This window comes from Colletotrichum phormii (genome assembly GCF_030913505.1).
Source record: "Colletotrichum phormii strain CBS 102054 chromosome Unknown BDP81scaffold_20, whole genome shotgun sequence".
Classification (NCBI taxonomy): Eukaryota; Fungi; Ascomycota; class Sordariomycetes; order Glomerellales; family Glomerellaceae; genus Colletotrichum; species Colletotrichum phormii.
Window position 1 is genome coordinate 547,771 of NW_026851462.1, and position 21,329 is coordinate 569,099.

Sequence of the window (21,329 nt, forward strand, 5' to 3'; positions counted from 1 at the left end):
TTGCGTGAAAGCGTTGCGAAATGCAGGGAAGAAGTCCTCCTTCGTAATATGCGTATTACCCCGGCGCATCTTATCCTCAATTTGTCGACCATAAGCCGTCTTTAGTGGCCCAAAACACCCAACGTCTAAGGGCTGAAGTAGATGAGACGAATGGGCCGGCATACAGAGTGTAATGATATTGTTTTCCTTACAATATATCTCAAAGTCCGCAGAGTGGTGACTTTCATGCCTATTAACGACGAGGAGGCGATATCTACTAGTTGCACGCGGTTTTATATGCCGATCAAAGTACTGGAGTCAGTCTAGGCCTCTTTCATTTATTGTCCATCCGTTTTCAGACGTTGCAATGACCTAGTCGCGTGGGAGACCTGTTTCTGTGTACCAGGTGGAGAGGTGATATTGGCCTGCGACGATGATGTACGGCGGAACGCTGTAGCCTGACGAACTAATGGCTTGAATGACTGTAACCCATTCACGATTGCCAGGCTGCGTCATTTTCGTGTTTGAACGCCTTTCAGCACTCGTGACAACCATTCCGGATGCAATCTAGCCCATCATAAACCCAGTCTCATCAAAGTTATAGATATCGGAGTCCACGATGCCGTACTTCGCGATTATGTTCGCTATAAGGCGAAACCACGCGTTTATCGCGTCTAGATCTTCGCATTGGGCCCTCTTATAGTCATACTTGCGAAAAAAGCGCGTCCGGAGCTGTGGGTGTCGCTTGACGAAGTTCGAAGCCCAGCGCTTCCTAACTGGGGACGCGTCGCGGTCGGCGAGCAGTCGATTAGCCATTTCTTCTACACCACTGATCCGAGGAGGGAATAATCGGGAATCCAGGTCGAGAATATACTCAACTAGCGTATCCTCTTCGAGCAACGTCAAATTTCGTGAGTTTGGTACGGTTTCAAGTCGCGAAGTTCTTCCATTAATACGGGCGCGTAAGGTTAAAAATGGCACTGAGTAGATCCGAGCTGCATCTTTAATACTCAAATTTGGTGTTTTTTCGATAGCTTGAACTGCTAGAATTATACCAGCTTCTTTGTTTGATGACTAAAAAGATGTGGCGGTCGCTGTTGAGCGATCCGCTCGCTTGTCCGATCCGCTCGCTTATCATGCACGTTATGTATAGCTATAATATAACGTGCCCGGACTAGGCGGTGTAATACGGCAGAATGGTGGCTCTGGCAAAGCCGGATATCTCGACCGGCTCCGGCCTACAATATAACCAAATATAATAATCTTATGTAATAATCGGTTATTACAGGTCGCGGTCGGACAGCTTCCCAGCAGAGAGGTGTGCGTGCGGCTCCGGCAAGGCCGGAGATCTCAACCGGGCTCCAGCCCGTGACAACATCACAACCTGGGCCGCCATGCTGTGACCAGTGGCTTCAGGACATGAGCCATGTGTGAAGCAGTTTAGTAGAGGCTGATTACTGTATTAAGGGTAGCTCGCTGCCGGGCCCTAGTCAAACGGTCCCGTTTGCAGCGAACTAGCGAAAATTCGAACAGCCTCCACGTGCGGCTGACAGTAACTTCTACTTTTCATCTCAGTGACAACCAAAATAGTTGTTTTGAAGAACTTGTCGCAAAAACGACGCCGTTAATTACGGGCAGCAATTAACGCCATATATACCCTACGACAGAACTCATCTCGTCTAGAGTCCAATCAAAATCGGCAGTGATTCACCTTCCGAGCCGTTGCTGTGGACCTTCTTGCTCGGCATTCCATGTCCGTCAGCCCCCATTCCAAAGCCACATCTCGAAGGCGGGCCGAGAGCATGGCTACTGGGCCTTACCGTCCGGCTGATCTAACCTCCTAGGGAGCTGGACATTTGAGGGAAGCGTTAAGATGAATCAAAGGCTTGATTCCTCCAAGACTGGCTTCTGGGGTTCCTACCTTTGACTACATGTGTACTTGTCTACCGTCGACAACAGCAGTGATTCTGGGCTAGTGACGCCCAGAGCTGATTTCGATTTGCCAAAATCAACAACAAGCACCGCGTGGCACCTCGAGCAATATGCGTGAGTCTGGAGTATGAGCGAATCGAAGATCTTTATTACTCGAGTCCTTTTCAAGTTGTTCTGATGGTCTCGGCTCATCCACTAAACGGTAAGTGTCTGACAGTCAGCCTATGGAGTTCAGCTTCTCCGGATGCGGCTTCAGTGGGCGCGGCATGGAACTTCAGCTCTCAATGAGGCAGTCACATTTAGTGCAACAGACCGTCCTAGAAACTGCCTATCAGATCTCAGTGACAGAATAATCACTGAACATCCCCATGATAAATACTTCTACAACCGACCCTCAAGCTACCCACCCTCACACACGATTGAGCATCTCATACCATCTCCTGGCATAAGCCAACACCACCATTGAACCCTTGCCCGACGATATTACTTTCCAAAAACATTACTTTCCAGATCATATTTCACCATGTCTACCCTAAATCTTTTCCAGCAGATCCATCTGCAATCCTTGACCGCTAACCTAGCGGGCTCGATCGTGGGTCCCGAACGGATTCTCCAGGACGCCATGGACATTGCAGCCAAACACATGGTCAAGAAACACTTGGGTCAGTACGGGTGGGACATCAACTGGGGTCCCCGAGTATGGAAGTCTGAGACTTCAAAGTGGTACGAAGGCCTCAACAACTGCTGGATGGTGATGAAGGCGCCCAATGTCGAGTACCCTGACGGAACCAAGTTCGACACCTATGTTGTGGCGATTGCTGGTACCGCTGTGCTCTCTAGGGAAGACTGGGTGTACGAGGACTTTGGAGTCAACAAGGTGGTGGACTTCGACTCTTACACCAAAACCTTCAAGAGTGGTTCCGCCGAACAGCCTGTTGGAGTCCAGAATCCTCCTTTCCGCGACATTCCGTACGGTGCCTGGGGAACGACCCTCGGTGCTTGGGCAGTCGCAACACATAACTCGCCGAGTGGAAATCCAGGAGCTGGCATAAACCTATTGAACTATCTCGCCAACCTCGAGAAGAGCCCTGGAGACTTCCGCGTCATCTTCACCGGCCACAGTCTCGGAGGTGCCCTTTCGCCCTACCTATCCCTAGCAACCAAGGCCAACAATCTCGCTCCGGACGTCGCTGATGTTGCGGCTGACATTCTCGCCCTTCCTGCAGCGGGAGCGACACCGGGCGAACAGCTTTTCAGCGACGCCTACTCCAAGTCGTCAAAGGTGAGCGGCCCGGGAGGGTATCAGTCGTGGAACGCAGACTTTTACAACACCCTCGATATCGTTCCCAACGCGTGGTCAACCGACGACACTCAGGACCGAAACCTAGACTAGATTGTTTCAATCTACGGTCCTCTACAGGGCAAATTCCTCACAAGGATCCAAGCTCTCGTGCAGAAGGCAAAAGATCGTGCCAAATCATCTGGCCTCACATACATCCCTATCGAGGGCAATCCTTTCAAGGGAACGTCACCAGCCAATACTCCCACGAATCTCCTCTCTTTCATGGCCGAGGCCGTTTTACAGCATACAAAGGCATACCACAATGCGGTCAAGGTAAGCGACGAGTTGGTGGATCTGTATCAGACCATAGCCAGCGCGCCTGGGTGCAGAAGAAAACCGCCCGAGTCCTGGCCAAGGAAATGCCGGTGCTCTGTAATCTCGATGATAGTGAGTGGGATGAGAAGGGCGATGAGACATATCCATTTGATTGCATTCTTACGGGCGAGCGGGTCGTATGAGGAGGGAACTGGAAAGCTACCTAATGGTAATTCACGTTGCCTCAATCCCAATGATCAAGATACCTAGCTTTTTACCTCAAAATAAACTTGTTTGTTCAGGGCGATGCGCTACATTTCATGCAACTCTGTCAATCAACTGACATTTCAACCACTCAGACAAACAATTTTCAAAAAATCAGCGATCGCTCTCAATCAACTTAACTTGAGCCTGGAATGAAAGGCCCTCGAGAACAAACAGCTCTAGAGAACTTGACCTCGAGAAGCAGACACTGGCGACAGCAGCCCCTGGCAGCCCCGCTGCCAGGCCTTGAGCGCGCAATAACCCAACACCGCCATGAGCGTCGATGGTTTAGTGGTAAAATTCTCCGTTGCCATCCAGCATCGTCGGGGAGCCGGGGGTTCGATTCCCTCTCGACGCATGTACTTTTACTCCCGGCACAGGCTATCCAATTTTCGATCCTCTGGGTACGATTTACTTCCATTCAACTCAATTACTAACGTGCTGGGTGGATGGGGGCTTTCCAGTTGTTGGCAACTAAAATCATGCCGCGTAGAGAACCTTGAACACCCAACCGAACTGATCTGCCTCGATAAGGGTCTCATTAACCTTGACCTTCAACTCAGTGCCAGCTCCTGACCCGCTGACCTCCCACTCAAGGTCCTCAGCACCCTCGACGCTCAGTAGGCTGATAGTATCTCCTTCAACGACAGGGACCGGTGCCTTGATAGAGACCCAGCCGTCGACCACCGTAGGCTCCTCCAAGAAGACCGTGTAGAAAGCCTCATCCGTCTGGGTGAACCTTACATCAGGGCCTCCAACGATCTCGCTCTGCACGAACCAGTACGTGGTGTTGAAGATGGCCTCCTCATGGGCCTTGATCCACTTGCCCGCCTCACGCAGGTTGTCCATCTCAGCTTGGACGATGGTGCCGTCGGCCTTGGGGCCAATGTCCAGCAAGAAGTTGCCGTTCTTAGAAACCATGTCGACGAGGGAGTACACAATCGTAGTGGCGTTCATGTACTCCTCGGCCTTTGTGGCGCGGTTGTATCCATAGCTGTACGGGTCCATGCCGCGGTTGCTCTCCCACTTGCGACGCTGCGCGGATGCAAAGGTCTGGTACTCGGGCGTGTCAAAGTCAGCCGCCTCCGAGATGCCGCAGCGGGAGTTGATGGCGACCTGTCGGCCCTCTGCGCGGGCCTTGTTCCACCAAGTCGCCGCGAAATCTTGCGTGCCGTTTGCAGCGCCGCAGTCACACCACATGATATCCGTGCCGTAGTCGTAGGCCAGGGTCTCCATTTGGGGCACCATCAGGTCGGTGATGAAGTCGTTGACGGGGACGCGGCCAGTGTAGGGCTCGAGCTCGCCGGTGTACGGGTTGGACGGCAGCACGCCGGGCCAGGAGACAGCTGAAGGCGTTGGGAACTGAACGAAGCCGTAGGGGCCAAAGTCCGGGTTGAACCACTCGGGAAGTGAGAAGTAGGTACCTCGCTTCAGGTCCGGCTGGTAAGTCTTCGCAGCATCAAAGAGCTCCTTCAGCAAATCGCGCTTGGGACCGTAGTGGATTGAGGAGCGGTTGGATGTCTCTCCTGCATCGAAGAGGGCGAAGCCGTCATGATGCTTGGTCGTGAGGACGAAGTACTTTGCGCCAGCGTCAGCAAAGAGGTCAACCCACTCCTTGGCGTCAAACTTAGATGCGTTGAACTCTGGGAAGGTATCATCATAAGCCCAATCAGGACCGTACGTGTCAAGACGGTATTGATAAAAGTTGGAGCGATCGCCTTCGGGGTGGTGGGTAGAGTACCACCAGAACCACTCGGCGTAGCTCTCATACGGAGTAGAGTTGCCCCAACCTGTGACGGAGTACGGGCCCCAGTGAATGAAGATGCCATACTTAGCATCGTCGAACCACTCTGGGCTCTCGTGCTTCGAGAGGCTGTCGCTGTCCGCAGTCCATTCATTCAAGCCGATTTCAACGTCGGCAAAAGGAGTCTTCTTTCGGACACTGCCGTCGTCGACGTGGACGGCAACGTGGACGGGGCCGGCCGATGCGCCATTGACGCCAACGACGACAACCTTCTGGTCTCCTGGGCACAGTCGCTTCAAGTGCCCAGGGCTCGTAGTGATGAACCCGTCTCCAGAGACTGTAATCTTGAGGCCTTCGCCAGAGACGCACTTCGACCCGGCATTGTTGACAGTGACCTCCACAACCTGCGTTCCGTTGCCAATCCATTTCTGCGTCGGTCTAACCGACTGGACAGCCACATCTGCAGCTTGCTGCCACAGGGTAATTGCGAAGACGTGAAGCCGGCCCTCGGTCGCGTTATTTTTGTCCGGCAGAGTGATGGAAGTAAGCTTCTTGCCAGGCGGCAGCGCAGTCGTCCGCTCAAAGATGTGCGAGGTGTTGAAATTGGAGCCATTGGCCGTGTACCGGCTGGGGAAGATGATCTCGCCGCGGTTGATCGCCAGGAAGCTGAACCAGTTGAGTGTGCGAAGCTCGTACTCGGAAGTAGTGTTATCGGCATAGGTGAAGGAGACGTTTCCGCTGACGGTGGCGCCCTCTACATCTCCCGCGACGAGGAATGAGGCGGAGAAGTAAGAGCCGTTTTGGGGCACTGAGATCTTTTGGCCGGTGCAGATGAGATTGTCGGGGTCCGTGGGGCCGGTGTAGCCCGGGAAGCTGTACTGGATGCCAGTGTCGGTTGAGACAAAGTCCGGGCCTACAGACGGCTCGGGGTAGGATTGGTTGAGGGCATCGAATGCGGCCTCTCCGGATTGGGTACCAAATCCTTTGTTGTTGAAGAGGGAGGTCAGGTCGAGGGCAACGGATTTCTGCGAAAGATTTCAGCGACTGTCGTCAATTGCGCAGCCACTTTAGTAAGCTACAGAACCACTCAGAGATACTTACACCAGAGGATGTCGAATTGGTCACTGCTGCGAGCGCAATTCCGCTCAGAGACAGCGCCGTGAGGGCATTGAAGCTCCTGAATCCCTTCATCTTGACAAGCGCAACTTCGTGAAGCTCAATTGCTCTGCCTAGACTGGATCGCAGCAGCACATCGCAACTCGCAGCCGAGGAAGCTCACCCATTCTTAACGGCTGCCATCAGTTCGGTAGCGGGGGACACTGGCGATCCATCCCCCAGTGGGACGATTTCCCCCTCAATTCAGTTCATCCAGCAGGTCGCTGCAGTTCGAGTCCGAATGGAACGGTTACATTCTCCAAAATGAAAGTCCACTATTCATGTCACCATCAACATTCGGGAGAGGTTGGCACAGTTGGGGTTGCCGGGTAGTGAGGGGCGCCGCTGATAAGACTAACAAACATTGGAGAATGGAGATAGCACCACTTCCCCGGACGTCATCGAGACAGGGATTTCCACGTTGAGCTTCGTATCAATGGGTCTCTTCTGCAAGGAACGCTATCGCGGTTGATTCGCCACGATGCCGATGCCGGCATGTTTACTTTCTCTTGTCAATTATGATAGAAGTAAACACCAAGCATGCTGTTAACGTCTCCAATCGACCGTTAATCCCGTGCGCTGAATGGTTTCATTCACTGCCTTTACTTGTCATCTGTGCCTATGGCCAAAGCTATCCCCTTCTTTTCAACTCACATGATAGTGAGCATCAATCAAGAAGAGACGTAGCATACGGAGCAGGCTTACTTCAATCGAATCAATTGATCAAGACTTCACTTTGCGGCTTCCTTAGTTAGGCCTTGCCTTTTGACCAATTTTATCAGACTTGCCAAGCCTTATCGCACCAAAGCCAGTGCACTCACTCTAAGCGAAGACACCCGTTGAGTGAGCGACTTCAGACAGGCATGAGCCAAAGTCAATGAAAGCAGTGGCCCTCCGCCTGGACACATCCACGACTTCATAAATATGTCATCTCCTTAGAGTTAAATCTTCATGTTCACAGATACTCATGGCTTTGAGTGCATGGTGTCTGGATTGCGTGACGTGACGCAGGGGCAAAACTGAGATTTCGTGGGGTAGGAAGGTTCACGTCATCACAATGAGAGGCATTCACTCACTTCTACTGATCGTAAATTGCCTCTGTTTGAGATTTCTTGGTCGAGATATCCAGCTTCCATGTACCAAAGCTGAAGAATCTGATGCATGTTTCGTGACCAATCCGCACATAGCCCTCGGCTTTGCATGACCAAAAGAGCAGTTGGCATTTGACAGCCGTCGCCCACAGGTGCTGCGAGTCTCGGTCTCGCGTTTGTTTGGCATTGATCGTATTGGCTGATGTTCGGCTTGGCGCGCTGAGCCGGAAACTGGAAGAAGGGATGAGAGACGGCTGCGAATGAGTATTTGGAAATCAAATTGCCAACATTTGACAGGCGGGCCGAGGGTGGTCGTTTCTTCTTCTGCGCGAGAGCCACAGGTCGTGTTTCTGAGGATCCAGCGCCAAAGAACATGAACCCTTCCTTTGGGTCGAAAACTGGAGACGGCGATCATGTTTGACGGAAGCCACTTTTTGTTTCTCTTGACGAGCCGAGAACCGACAACTTTAATTCGAGTACTGATTGAAGAGGTTGGCAAAGTTCACGGCCTGGCAAGAAGACCCTCCGTCATTGAATCGAAGATGTGAATAGGAATAGCCTTTTCCTCAATTCCGTACAGCGTACTTCATCATCACAATAGTGTAGATACGAGAGAGAGTTCACCAATAATGTTTCTTCTACTGAGTATTTTGAACCCCTCAAAGCCGTCTGAGCTTGCCCTGCAGTCGCCCGACCGAGGGTACTATGATGAAAAGAATACACATCGAATATTATTCGCCATGCTACCTAGAAGACCACCCTAGAACAAAAAGAAAGCCTAGAAATGCTGTCCCAGACGTCGTCTCACCGGGAACGACCTCCGTCTCATGATCTCAGACCTCTTCTGCTCCACCGGCTTCTGCTGCGCGGCAAAGTTGGTCATCATCTCCCACGTGGCCATGACGCCACCGTTCTTCTTCGACTCGGCCATGGCCATGAGGTCAGCCATCTTCATCTCGAAACCTTGTCCCATGGGGAAGGGAGCAGCAGCCGGAGGCGCCGCCGGCTCTTGTCTGCGGGCAGGGCGGCCAGGTGCGCCAGCGGGCTGCGGGGCGTTGGCGGGCCTGGGAACGGCTGCGGGTGCGATTCCGGGCTGAGCTTGTCCAGGCTGGGCACCGGTGATGCCGCCGCCTCCCTGCTGAGGGGCAGGCTGGACCAGGCCTCCTCCACCCTGTTGAGGCTGCTGCTGGGGCTGCTGGCCGGGCTGAGCGCCTTGTTGAGGAGCGGGCTGAGGCTGGGTGCCAACGGGAGTGCCGGCAACCATCATGGTAAGGATGAACTCGCCGTCGATTTGGCTGACAGGAACGGCAATACGAGCGTTCTCTCTATCGAGGAGGACCTGGGCGTTGATCGGGCTGAAGGTTTGAGCAAGGAGAAGCTGGGTTGCGGCCGGGATCGCGGGACCAACGGGCTGCGGCTGCTGACCGTTTTGCGGCTGCTGGCCGTTCTGAGGCTGGTTCTGCGAATTTCCTCCATTGTTGTTTCCATTATTGCCGTTGTTGCCGTTGTTGTTACCATTGTTCGGCCCAACAGCGGGAGCAGCACCGGCTGCGGCTCCAGCACCGTTGCCAGAAGTGTTGCCATTGCCGTTGCCGTTACCATTGCCATTCGCAGGTGGTTGCTCAGTTGCAGTACCGTTGTTAGGTTCCTGACGCTTGAAACGAGGAGCCTGCAGTCCACCGGTCGCACCGCCGGGGTTTTGGAGAACCGGGCGTTGGGCAATTCCGAGCGTGATGGAGGACTGGGGCTGGGCACCTGCGCGCATGGCCATCGCCATGAGTCGATCAACGTTGACTGATGTTTCATACTCCGGTCAGTGCCGAGTTCAACAATGAGACAAAGCTTATTTCAAGAAAGGAAAAAAAAGACTTACGCGGCATCTGGACAACGGCAGTCATGCTGTTGAGGCTGGGAACGACACCTGCCAAATTGCTGGTGACGAGGTAGCGGTAGTTGTCTGTCATTATGTTAGCGTATTGTCACCCTAACAAGTGTGGGCTTCAAAGTAATTAGGCCACTCACTAATGGACATGATGCCATTGGTGACCATGTCAGTGCTGATGCCATTGACGACATCCGTGCGGATGCTCATCGGCTGGCTAGCTCTGATGGACATGCGGAAACCGTCGTTGAATTCAGCCTCTTGGATGCCAGATCCAGCGATATTGACAGGCGTGCCGAAGGGAGTCAAGGAGACACCAAGTTCGCTCGTTTGGCGGCCGACCGCGACGTACTCTCCATCGATCTGGTTCAGCTTGACCATGCGGACGGTAGCGTCGGTGATGTTGACACTCTTGGCTCCCTCCATAATGATCCACGCCTGACGGTCCCTCGACAGCATCGCGACGAAGGTGTTGTCGGCCGTGACACCTGCCTGCGACAGCATGTTCTGGTCAATGGGCAGCTCGATCTGGGCGCCCACAAGGTCGGTGGCTCCATTGGTTTGAATAGTGAAGGAGTTGCGCGAGAGTTGAACGAAAGGCTGTCCCGTTGAACCGACGACATGGCTTGCCGGGAGAGGGTTGGGGTTCTGGTTGACGATGAGTTGGCGTTGCGTCTGCGAGAATGTCTCAATCTTGGAGTTGTCAGGGAACACTAGACTGTTCAATTGCATCTAAGATGGCATGTTAGTACATGATAGTAAAGTGAAGAGGCCTTGACCATCTTTCTATTATGAGGCAAAGCCATGATGAAGACCGAAGACTGCTATGCCAAGGAACCAAGTGACTTACATCTCCATTCAGGTTAATGACCTGATTGAATTGAGCAGATTGACTCTGAGCCGCAACCAAGCCAGCAAACAAAAAAGAAAGATGTGAAAACTTCATGAGCGTCATTATGATTAACGAGGGTCAACCACCGGGGTTGTTAAGCGCACGAAAAGGAAAAAGGAGGATGACAAGGGAAGGAGAGACACCGTTACTAAACCCACGGGTCCTAGGGGGAAGATGTTTGTATAGCAGCACGACCAACTCGGGGGATCATCAGCATTCAGACGAGGGTCAAGTAAGCTTAATCTCCTCGGGAGGAGAAGCGCGGCTGGGTCTTGGATATATGGCAAGGCAGAAGAGACCCATGGCAATGATGACCTGCCATGCCACATGGCGGACGGCCGGCATGGAATTTGATCGGGTGGTCGGACGCCTAGAAGCAGCGCCCAGCCGAAGAGGAGTTCAATCCTCCAATCGCATGAGTTGTCTGGCGTCGGCTGTGCAAGAGAGATCGCTGCAGACGCCGCTCCCATCCTCTTCCGGCCGCACATTCTGTTGTTGTGAATGCGCCCCTAGGAGGAAAGTAGGTGTAAGGGGGCATCGGGCTTAATCATCGGACCAGCACGCTTCCGACTGAGATGGCCTTTCTGGGTGCCTGGCCTGATTGTGCCAGACTGTGCCAGTATTTGCCAGTTCTCTTCTCAGGAAGAAACACAAGGAGGAACACAGGGAGGGACCCAGATCCGCGCCGAGGATGGGGGGATGGAAGCATTCTTCGTCCGGTCACGGGCGGGAGGAGGAGAGGGGCAAAGAGGCTCAAGGCAGGGCTTCGTCGGTTTCGGTTGGTGTGAGACGAGTTTCGTCGTTTCGAGCCCGGCCGTGTTGGGTTTCATCAGATGAGGCCGGGCGGACAGAGAGGCAAACGTGTGACTATGCAATAATTTTCGCTTACCTCACCCATCTTGCCGTGTAAGTTGAGTGCATCCAGTCTCTCTGAAGAAACAAGGTGGCATTACCAGAGGGGGCGAAGATCATAATTATGACGGATCCCTGAATCCCGCTTCTCCCGTTTGGATCTTCTTTGCCAAGTCCAAGTGGGGATGATTTTCGTTTCGTCGCGGCTGATGTGCAACTTGGGAAAATGCTTGGCGAATGCTTGACCTCGCGCGGCTCTGCAGCTGTACTCTGCATGTTCTGACCTTTTCTGCGTCTATGTGCTCTTATCCCGCTTACTACGACTCAGCTATAGCCCTCCTCTTTGACTCTGTCCTTTTCCTCCCACATTCCTCCCCCCCTCCACATCCTTCTTGAGTCCTTGACACTATCCTTCAGCTTGCGCTCACACCGTCTCTTAGTACATGACATGACCCATGCGCTCTGCTTCGTTGCTTCTGGAAGATTGTCTGTCGTCATCACCATCGTGTTCATAGCATAAGAATATTGGCGGCTGGCCCCCTCGTGCAAGTTTGACTGGGCGTATGATTGAGCGGTTGCACGCTAGCGGGCTGTCTGTGCTCATTTACACGGTCACATCAGAGAGGCGATCATGTTCATGGAGGACCATTCCCTCGGAGTGGCCTTGGGCTAGACAGCCTCCATTCTCAAAATTTCATCAAGAAACTAGTCGTCGCCTCAGAATGATACAGCCGATGGGCAGACACTACAATGCTGAGATAGAATGACGGGTTGAAAAATCACCTGACTCGCCATCAAGTGTGCTTCATTGGCCATGAGGGAGGGATCTTGCTGGCTGACGCCACAACCATCCGTACTCTACAAGACAGATGACAGAAGACTTGTTCTTCTCTCCCAATCTCTCACGAGCGACGGAGATGCCAGATGGTGTTGACTCGGTCAGTCTAACCTGATTCTTCACCCAATAACCCGAGACGACTTGCCCTCTCGACTCGACTAGCCAGCACGCACTACCTCCACCAAGGCGGACTAAATCTCCGACTTGGCGTTTGTATCCAGGCACCAAGCAGCGTTACCACGAAGTCCCCTGCTGAGTCGAGCAGAGTCTCATGAAGACGAATCCCTGCTCACCTGCCCAACACCAGACTTCACTCAAACCCCAGGTCGACCCAGCTCACCCCAACTTCCTCAAACCACTTTGACCCCTTTCGTCTGCTCGATATCGCCTGTTCCCATTTCTTCCCATTGGCCCCTCTTCTGTCCTTTCTTAGAACTGTCCTTAGCTAATGGTTGTTCGTTGCTTTAACACTCTTCCCTGGCATTCTCGTCTTGGCGTTGCAACACATTGTTCTTGGCCGCGACATCTGGAGTGCTTCGAACGCAACCATCACGACTCCCCAAGCGCTGATGCGCCTGATCTCTCTTCTAACCCTCACCCTTGACATCTTTCAGACCAATATCTTTTTCATCCAAGAAGCAGTCACTTTGTTCCGTCTTCAACCATCAACCTACCTCTTGTGGACATTTGATATAAGCCCTTCCACCGTCCTGTTCATCTGCACACGTTTCGGGGCCGGTGAGCTCTTTCCGATCTCAGTCGTGTTTTCTTTACTCCATCTCACCTAATCAACTTTCTCTTTTGTCATCGAAGTGGTCGGACGCCTTTGGAAGGCTCACCACTCAATCACTCTCCTTTAGGACCACCTCGCCTAATCATACACACTCACCACCTCTTCTTTTCGCATCGCCTATCTCTTTTGTTTACCTTACGTGTGTGTTGTTTGTTGTTCGGTCCACTCAAGCTAGTCTTTAGTTTCTACGACATCCAAACAACACCGCCATAATGCAGTACTCTTTCGTTCACGTCTTTGTCCTTTCTTACCTGACTGCTCTCGGCCTCACCCTGCCAGCTGCTAGCCCGGCGCAAGGCAACTCGTTGGGCAGCCACCGTTTCCTCGCGCGGGGTGTCAGACGTCTGGATACTCGGGCTCCTCAGCAGGATCAAGCCGGTGCCAGCCAAGGTGCAAACAATACCGCCGATGCTGGCGGCGCCGGACGCAATGGCGTCAGCGATGCTCAGGTCATGAACGCCGTCATGTCCTGGATGCAGGATACCGCAAAGGTCACCAAGTTCCTCAACACCGCCACATCCTTCACCGGCGCCGAGTTCACTAAGCAGGCCACTATTGCGCTCAACGCCGAGATCGACGAGCTCAACCACAAGATGATTCTCGACGCCGCCTTCCAGGGAACGGACATGGTTACGCAAGCCAATAACGTGCTCGACACGCAGGGTAACTTCCAGCAGGTCGTCGATACCCTGCAGAGCATGGTCACCAATGGACCCGACACCGCGCAAAGGGACGTCAACTCCATCAACCAGAACCGTTGTGTCAATGTCCTTCCCAACATCGACATGTACTTTGCTGCCGCTGGCGCCGCCAACATTCAGTCCGTTCGTCCCACGGGATGTTTGGAGGTTGAGGGTGCCAACGTTACTCCCGCTGTTCCGCCACCAGCGGGCGGTGCTCCCGCTGCACCTGCTGCGACTACGCCGCCGAAGGCTGGCAATGGAAATGGAAATGGAAATGCCAACGGAAATGCGAATGGCAATGGTCAGAACAACAACCAGAACCAGGGCAATAACGGCCAGAATCAGAATCAAGGAAATGGCAACCAAAATCAGGGCAACGACAACCAGAACCAGAACCAAGGAAATGGCAACCAGAACCAAGGAAACGGCAATCAGAACCAGGGCAACGACAACCAGAACCAGGGCAATGATAACCAAAACCAAGGGAACGGCAACCAGAACCAGAATCAGGGCAACAACGGCGGCCGGAACGGTGGTCAGGATATTGGCAAGGGAGTTGGCAGTAATGGCAATGGCAACACCAACACGAACACGAACACCAACCAGAACCAGAGCAACAACAACGGTCGTCCCCAGAACCAGAATCAGGGCAACCGCAATGGTAATGGAAATGCGAACACCAACACCAATACCAACACGAACACCAACCAGCAGGGCAACAACCAGGGCAACAACCAAGGCAATAATGGAGGTCCCAATAACAACCAGAATAACGCCAGCACTGGTCTTCAGCTTGCTACTCTTGGCTCTGGCAACACCAACGCGAACACCAACCAGCAGGGCAACAACCAGGGCAACAACCAAGGCAATAATGGAGGTCCCAATAACAACCAGAATAACGCCAGCACTGGTCTTCAGCCTGCTACTCTTGGCTCTGGCAACACCAACGCGAACAACGGCAACAACAACCAAGGCCAAGGGAAGCCTCAGCAACAATCACAGCAGGCGCAAAGCCAAGGCGGTTCGTCCCTCAAGCCCGCGACGCTGGGCTCGCCAAGCCCCGCTGGCAACTAGACGCCATCATCTTTGCCACGAGGGGTCACCGAGGGGTCACCTACCCTCCCCCAATTCCCCAAAGGTGGCCGCGCGCAAAGTTCGAGACCCGATACGATAAGCGCCCACTTCTCGCTGGCGGACTTGACCGAGGGGGGCACTAGTACGAATCCCGCCCTCTGCGACCGAAGTCTGATGTTGTGGCGGAAAGCTTGAGGCGACACGTGTGGTGGGCCCTACAGGGCTGGGTGTAAGTGGTTGTGTGTGTCTCTCCTGTCTGCTTCTTCTTCTCTGCTGTGTTAGTCATGTGTTTATCACGGGGGGTCTGCATTTTGTGGTGTGGGTGGGAAAGCAGGGAAAAGGGTCCCTCGGTGCTTGGTGCTTTTTGGCATTAGTTTGAAGGCCTGCTTAAAACGTTGGTCAAAAAATCTGTTCTCTGTAACATATCATCCCGTTCTTCTTACAAAGCACTAGAGCATGGAATCTTTCTTCTTAATCACGTTGTTATACAAACCCCTGTCAGTTATAGTATGGAAAGAATCACACCCTTGTAAATAATTGGACAATCTTACAGACTCTGTGCTCGAAACTGATCCTAAAGCTGGCCCCATCCTTGGAATGTTTAGAATATCGTGAAACGAAACGTTAGATTGTGCCCCTTGGGATCCAGGGGTCCTGCATGTAGGATGTCGCGCAGTTGAGCCGCTTGGATCGCTCGGCCGAATCCGCCAGTCCCCATTTGCAGATCATCCCCCACGTCGTGCTCCGGAAGTTGCGATTGGCTCCCTCGTCTAGACCGGGGTCGCCTTCCACAGTTTCGGGACGAGGGTACGGGAACCATGTTCAATACAGCATCATTCATACGCGAGGGTCGAGTGAGCCTCAAAGGGCTGAAGTCTATTGTCTGTGCTTCCCGTATTCCACAGCGCGAAATCGCGGAGAGATGAGGGTAGATGCTGCGGTGCTGCGCTCAGCCTGGATGCCTCTTAAAGACACTCCTGTGGCTTCTACTCTTTTATGTTCTAAAGAGGCCTAGTGCGCTTAAGAACTGTCATTATCAAGCTTTTCGTATTCTACCACGTGAGGAAGATGGTCTTAATATGAAGGGACCAAGGTTGAGACCAGATAGAATCCATTTGAGAAAGTAAATTGTCAGACTGTCCCGGTATCGCTTTCACTCGCGTACCTGGTCCGACCTTTGTGCTTCCATCTCCTGACTGTCGTTCGAGCCCCTCTATCCGCGATGTAACAACCTGGTGCTACGATACCATGATCACGGCGGGCAGCAAACACCAGACTCTATCAAACATCAATCCCCGAGGGGCTAGGTCGGTTGAGTCGGATCTTTCCCTTCCAACCCCGATCTTAGTCATTCCTCCGCTGCCGATCGGCGGCATTCAGCATCCCCTGTCGAGTCGAAACGGTCAACCCTGTCCCTGTCTCGTTTTCGACTGCGTAAGGGTGTAAGGCGATTGGCCACATCGGCGCCTGAGACAGGGAGCAAGCGAACGCATGATGCTGTTCTGATAGTTAACGATGAAATTCGTCAGTTCGCGAGCCGGACCGACGAGAGTCTTCTTGGGGGCTCCATTGGGTGAATGCCCAGTTTATCTTGGCATGTCTCTATGTGCGTGGAGCTAACATCTTTACGGGATGTCCTTCGTCAGACGAGACGTTAGAGTCACCTGGAGTCACCAAGCCGCAATGTCATCTCGTCGACTGTGATGTTGTATCCGTAAACTTGTGGATCCTTCGGCTCCCGGATAAAGTAGAAACCTCTAACGGCGATCACGTCCTCTTCCGTTCCGATGATCACCCATGGCCCATGGAGCATATCTCGAAGATCTCAGGGTGCCTATGAGGTTAAGCGATGGGGCCTCCGAGTCGGGTTACGTGTTTATGGCGGGCGGTCTTATTGAGTATCCAGTAAGACATGGATAGTCTAACCCCCCGGATCAGCATTGATCTGAGCTTGCTGGAACATCATAATGTAACTTCTGTGAGACCTGCTGCAAGTCGTACTTGCTTGGAAGGATCTGCAATTTCAGTCAAGGACTTCAAATCTCGGGATACCAGTGAGCCGCATTCACACCTGCCGTCGAAGAACACATCACCATGAGTTCAGGTATCGGATATGAAGCGTCGCTTTTCAAAACCTGTCTGCTACAACGCCTCTTGGGGTCAATTGCGATAATTCCCAATCCTAACACTCCAGAGAGCGTTCGTTGTTGCTGTGATATCTCATCTTCCTAGTGACATGTTAATGCCTGAATCAATATCTTTATAGTCAAATCTTTGCTTCAGTCAGGTACTTGATGTCATCATCTGCGACGACCTTATGGACTTGCTTTCCGTATTACAAAATCCTAGAAAAGGTGTTGGAATACCGCGGATAGTCACAGCACAAATCGAAGTTCCCGATGTCTGATGGACGGCTCAGTCATATCATGCATGAAGAGTTGAGTGTTCAAAATCCTGCCCCGTACCTGTCTCTCCTTTCTTATTGGAACGCCTTCCAAAAAGGGACAGAATCAATGGTGCTTCTCATCTAAAGCAATAATAACGCCTGGAACACAATGATGGAGGTAATCGAACAAAGATTCTGTGTAAGATCCAAGACATATCTCTAAAACTTGTAGTATTTCTAGATTGTAAAGTCAGTTGTGTAAAAGATCTAGCCTGATGTCACTGGCAACCTTAAACTTCTGCGCCGCTGTTGTCAGATAAGTAGCGGCCTTGGCAGCAGAAACTTTCCTCAATTCGTGGATCACCTTTCCTACTCAAGTTAACACCAGGAAGTCACTGAGAACACTCAAGATGGTAGAAGGTTGATTGGAGTGACTGATTGATTCATGAACCTTGATACAACAACTCTCACAGACCTTTCTCAACTTTCCCAAATTACGATCTCATACCTCTAATATTAATGTTGGAATAGGCCTACATTAGGCAGCAGGAGGTTGCTGCCGCGGTCCGTTCCAGCCACGGTGGTCCGTGTGGCTCAGCCACACGAGGGTGGTATACCCCAGACTTCCTGCCGCCGCTGGCACCTGGTTAGACTTCCACTCAAGAACAACAAGAACAAGCAATATCACCACTACAGTCGGTGATCGTTGCTACCCACGATACTCGAGTATTTTCCTTTTCCACCTGTGAATCCAACAATTAAATCTCCACAGAGATTATTGGAGATATTGGGATGGATCGCAATGCTTGACCACCGAAACCTTCTGAAACCCTACATTGTTGCTCATCAACAGACTAGGACACCTAGTTTGATAAATTGCATTCTTTCTACCAACCTTTACTTTGACGAGCCTTGACTAATGGCTATTGGGTATTACTTGTGTGTTGCTATCAATGCCGGCTGATACTACCACTTTGGCGTCTCTACTCGTCTAAGTCTTTCAAGTCACAACAACTCTTCCTCGTAAACAAGCACGCTTTTAGACAACTCTAAAAGTGATTACGTGGATATTTCCTTTATCAACAAAGACGTTACCTCCAATCGTCGGCTTTTCTTCCATTAGTTGCTAGGTAAAAAAGCGCTATTATATCGGAACTTCTTCCAGGTGTCATTAGAGTCCAGTCTCTGATGGTAAGGCGCAAAATACTCTCAATATTGACCCAAAGCTAACCCAAATGGGCCACAGAACACGCATTGAAAACCATTCGCCCTCTCACTAAGCTGACATTCTTGATGTCAAGTGAGCATTGTAACGGCTTCAACTAATGATTCAGACTGTAATACCTCATTTCCACTTGAGGCTTAGCCCAGTGGGGCGACAAGTGGCTGTGCAGGGGTGCCGAGAGTTACACCAAAGAGGAAATTTGACGACTTCCCTGAAACACGCGTTCAACTCTCAGCTGGTGCGTCGTCTCCCTAAAAGGCCGGCCTTGAGTTCTTGACACCTGTCAGTCGAACCAGACTAAGTTTCCAAAAGCCTCTCTGGAGCACGTTGGGCAAAAGCTTTTCGTCCCAGTTTACGAGAACTCGAAAATGGCAGACACTAGCAGGTCCCACTGTTTCACCAGTCATTCGAACAGTCTTGCGCCGGCAGCGTCAACGGCACTTGAGCCGCTGGCCGGACACAGCACGGGGTATGTGGTGCCACATGAGCAACGGAGTCCTTCTTTGAACATTCGGGCCTAACTTTCCATAGCAACATGACGTAAGCGTTGCCGTCACTGCGTGACTGCTTAGGTCTTTGAGTTTCGCTCACAATCGTAGACAGGATGCCCATCAAGCAGCGCGTCGGGCCCGCCGAACACGCCAAACACATCCGATGGCTGGCAGTCACGATGTGGCACGTCAACGACACCTAGACCAGCCTACGCAACGCCCCGGGAAAATGCCACCGTCGCTAGATTGGGACATTGACGGAACTCCCATCGAGAAATGCATGTTCCATCATGTTCGCCGGGTTACCATTCCTGGATTCCAAAACCTGGCACTGATGACCAAGCTTTGGAATAACTACATCATACCTCTGGGCTACTATTCAGATTCCGTCAAACATGCTTTTGTGACCCTTGGGTTGTCGCACAGAGCTTTCCTTGATGGCTACTCGCATGCGAGCAAAGTGACGGAACATCAAGATTTTGCCAGTCTGGCCTTGTGGTACTATAGCAAAGCTCTAAAGTCAACGATAGCGGACAGAGAGGATCTTTCTACTACGTCCATTAGGACTTCCCTCGTCTCTTGCCTCATCTTCGTTTGTTTCGAAGTAATAGAGGGGCGGTATGACAAAGCAATACAGCACTTGCGGGGTGGCTGTAAGATCCTTGGCTCTCTTCGAGAGGCAGCAGAGAGTCTTGAGATGAACGGAGTTGAAGGCTTATCCCCTTCACAGTTATGTCTCGCCGAGACAGCCAGCAAGTACTTTGATCAACTCTCCGATATTGCCATCATGTTCTCTTGCATTGGGATTGATACGGCCTATCTGCTCGAGAGAGAGATCACCCCTAATCTGGACTTCTTCTTACGACCTCCAGATACACCAGAGGCATCTGAACATGATCCTTTCAAAACCTTGGATGAAGCACGACTTGAGCTTCATCGTGTTGAAAAGTCATTGGGCTCTATCATGGGCTTCAACCTTCGCCAGAGTTCGCCGCTTTCTTGGACGTCTGTTCTGGATCTGCCCGGCGACATGTCTCCGTTCGAAGATGAGTCGTTCGCGGCCTGGACAAAAGCACGGAATCGTTTGGACAAGTGGAGCGCCAGAGTTGATTTGAGCATCAAGATATGGCAGTCTGGTCCATCGTCTTCTGCAGAGGCTTTGAAAGAGGCGCAAATATTGACATTTATCCAAAATGATTGGGAGATGATCATTAAGCACTGCGAAACTTGCGCTATTGGAACAATAGCTCCAGCGGTCTGGAGGAATATGCTCGACAGAGCTGAGGCCTTCTGCCCGTCCGGAGAAGGAAATACACAACAGCTGCCACACTTTGCTGTTGCTGCAGATACGATTCCTCCGCTAGTTGTGGTTGCTATCTTTTCGGGGGAGCCCGAATTACAATCGAGGGCTATCTCATTGCTCTACTCTATGAAGCGGAGAGAAGGCATGTGGGATAGCCGCGAGATTGCCAGCATTTTGGAGTCGATCAATGCAGTCAGAGAGAGTGATCTTTGGGACAAGGAATATGACACAGCTTCGCTCCCAGTTCTGGCAGAGAAGGTACTGTCTCGACATCTTTGTTGTAGAGACGAGCAGATGCCCCTGGCAACCCTGATGAATCAAGGGTTCGTGTGAGCATGGACATGTTACCACTGGAAGAGCGTTTCCGATATCAAAAATACCATTGAAGGAGTGTACCCATGTTAGGTGGAACGGAGCCTTGACCAAAAGTGTGTCCCGGTTCCATGGCCACGGATTCTTCCCTGGAAGCTTCCCTGGAAGATGGTGCAACGCTGGATCTTTACTCCCTTTCTTTGATTCGGCTATGTTGGTGCCGTACGAAGCAAAGGATTGCAGTTCATGTTACCGTATCTATGGTTACAAACACCAGCGATGGAGCATCTGAACGTTGCGAACAGAAGAGCTGCTAAGGGGTTAGCGCAAACCATGTTAAAGAGCCCCGAAGATCGGAGTGCGTTGAGGTGACGGACGATCATGATATGAGCATCTATCGCAACCCTTGCTTATCTCTGCATCCCCACAATGACCACCGTCACCAGGATACCACCTCAGCGATCGCCCCTGATTAACAAACGTTGGGACAGCTTCAACCTGCATTTCAGCGTCACAATTGACTGATCAAGGCTGAGGAAAAAACCAGGCTTGCCAGGGTAGCCATGTGGAAGACAATTGCCAAAGATAGTCAAACTTGCTAGAGTAAACACACAACGTACCAAGTCGCAGAAGGCATCGTGCTCTCGTTGCCCACGCGGGATGCCATTCAATCAACACAGCACGGAAGCCCGGCCGGTTCGCCGGTGACCACTCCGGCTCTTCCGTGGATTCGGCACTCTTCATTCCTTAGTGCCGAAGTCTTTCCCCGCCCACGAGCCGGCTAAACATGCGTAAGGTTGGAGATTTGGAGAGATGTAACGTCGCTGTTCACAAAT

General features: G+C 52.0%; 5 protein-coding genes and 1 non-coding gene across 6 annotated transcripts; 4 read left to right on the forward strand and 2 right to left on the reverse strand.

Annotated features, from left to right (window-relative positions):
- Positions 1-2,434: 2,434 nt before the first annotated feature.
- BDP81DRAFT_452915 (uncharacterized protein) lies at positions 2,435-3,304 on the forward strand (the record flags this gene model as incomplete). The annotated part of the gene is made up of 1 exon (XM_060592790.1): positions 2,435-3,304. One exon carries the CDS (start codon positions 2,435-2,437, stop codon positions 3,302-3,304), a length of 870 nt encoding a protein of 289 aa, XP_060441452.1.
- A 745-nt stretch (positions 3,305-4,049) lies between these two features.
- Positions 4,050-4,130, forward strand: BDP81DRAFT_t270. The gene has a single exon. It is a non-coding gene; the product is annotated as a tRNA-Gly (tRNA).
- A 3-nt stretch (positions 4,131-4,133) lies between these two features.
- On the reverse strand, positions 4,134-6,866 carry BDP81DRAFT_355955 (alpha-L-fucosidase). Its single transcript, XM_060586300.1, has 2 exons — positions 6,618-6,866; positions 4,134-6,541 (listed from the first exon to the last, which is right to left on the reverse strand). Exons 1-2 carry the CDS (start codon positions 6,705-6,707, stop codon positions 4,253-4,255), a joined length of 2,379 nt encoding a protein of 792 aa, XP_060441453.1. The 5' UTR covers positions 6,708-6,866; the 3' UTR covers positions 4,134-4,252.
- A 1,567-nt stretch (positions 6,867-8,433) lies between these two features.
- BDP81DRAFT_381414 (uncharacterized protein) lies at positions 8,434-10,590 on the reverse strand (the record flags this gene model as incomplete). The annotated part of the gene is made up of 4 exons (XM_060586887.1): positions 8,434-9,556; positions 9,636-9,719; positions 9,785-10,376; positions 10,495-10,590. 4 exons carry the CDS (start codon positions 10,588-10,590, stop codon positions 8,541-8,543), a joined length of 1,788 nt encoding a protein of 595 aa, XP_060441454.1. The 3' UTR covers positions 8,434-8,540.
- A 2,641-nt stretch (positions 10,591-13,231) lies between these two features.
- On the forward strand, positions 13,232-13,780 carry BDP81DRAFT_274160 (uncharacterized protein; the record flags this gene model as incomplete). Its single annotated transcript, XM_060582956.1, has 1 exon — positions 13,232-13,780. A coding segment is annotated over one exon (549 nt), but the record flags the coding sequence as incomplete, so codon positions are not given.
- Positions 13,781-18,676: 4,896 nt separating this feature from the next.
- BDP81DRAFT_499125 (uncharacterized protein) lies at positions 18,677-20,864 on the forward strand. Its single transcript, XM_060595474.1, has 3 exons — positions 18,677-18,856; positions 18,919-18,927; positions 18,987-20,864. Exons 1-3 carry the CDS (start codon positions 18,756-18,758, stop codon positions 20,512-20,514), a joined length of 1,638 nt encoding a protein of 545 aa, XP_060441456.1. The 5' UTR covers positions 18,677-18,755; the 3' UTR covers positions 20,515-20,864.
- The last annotated feature ends 465 nt before the right edge of the window (positions 20,865-21,329 follow it).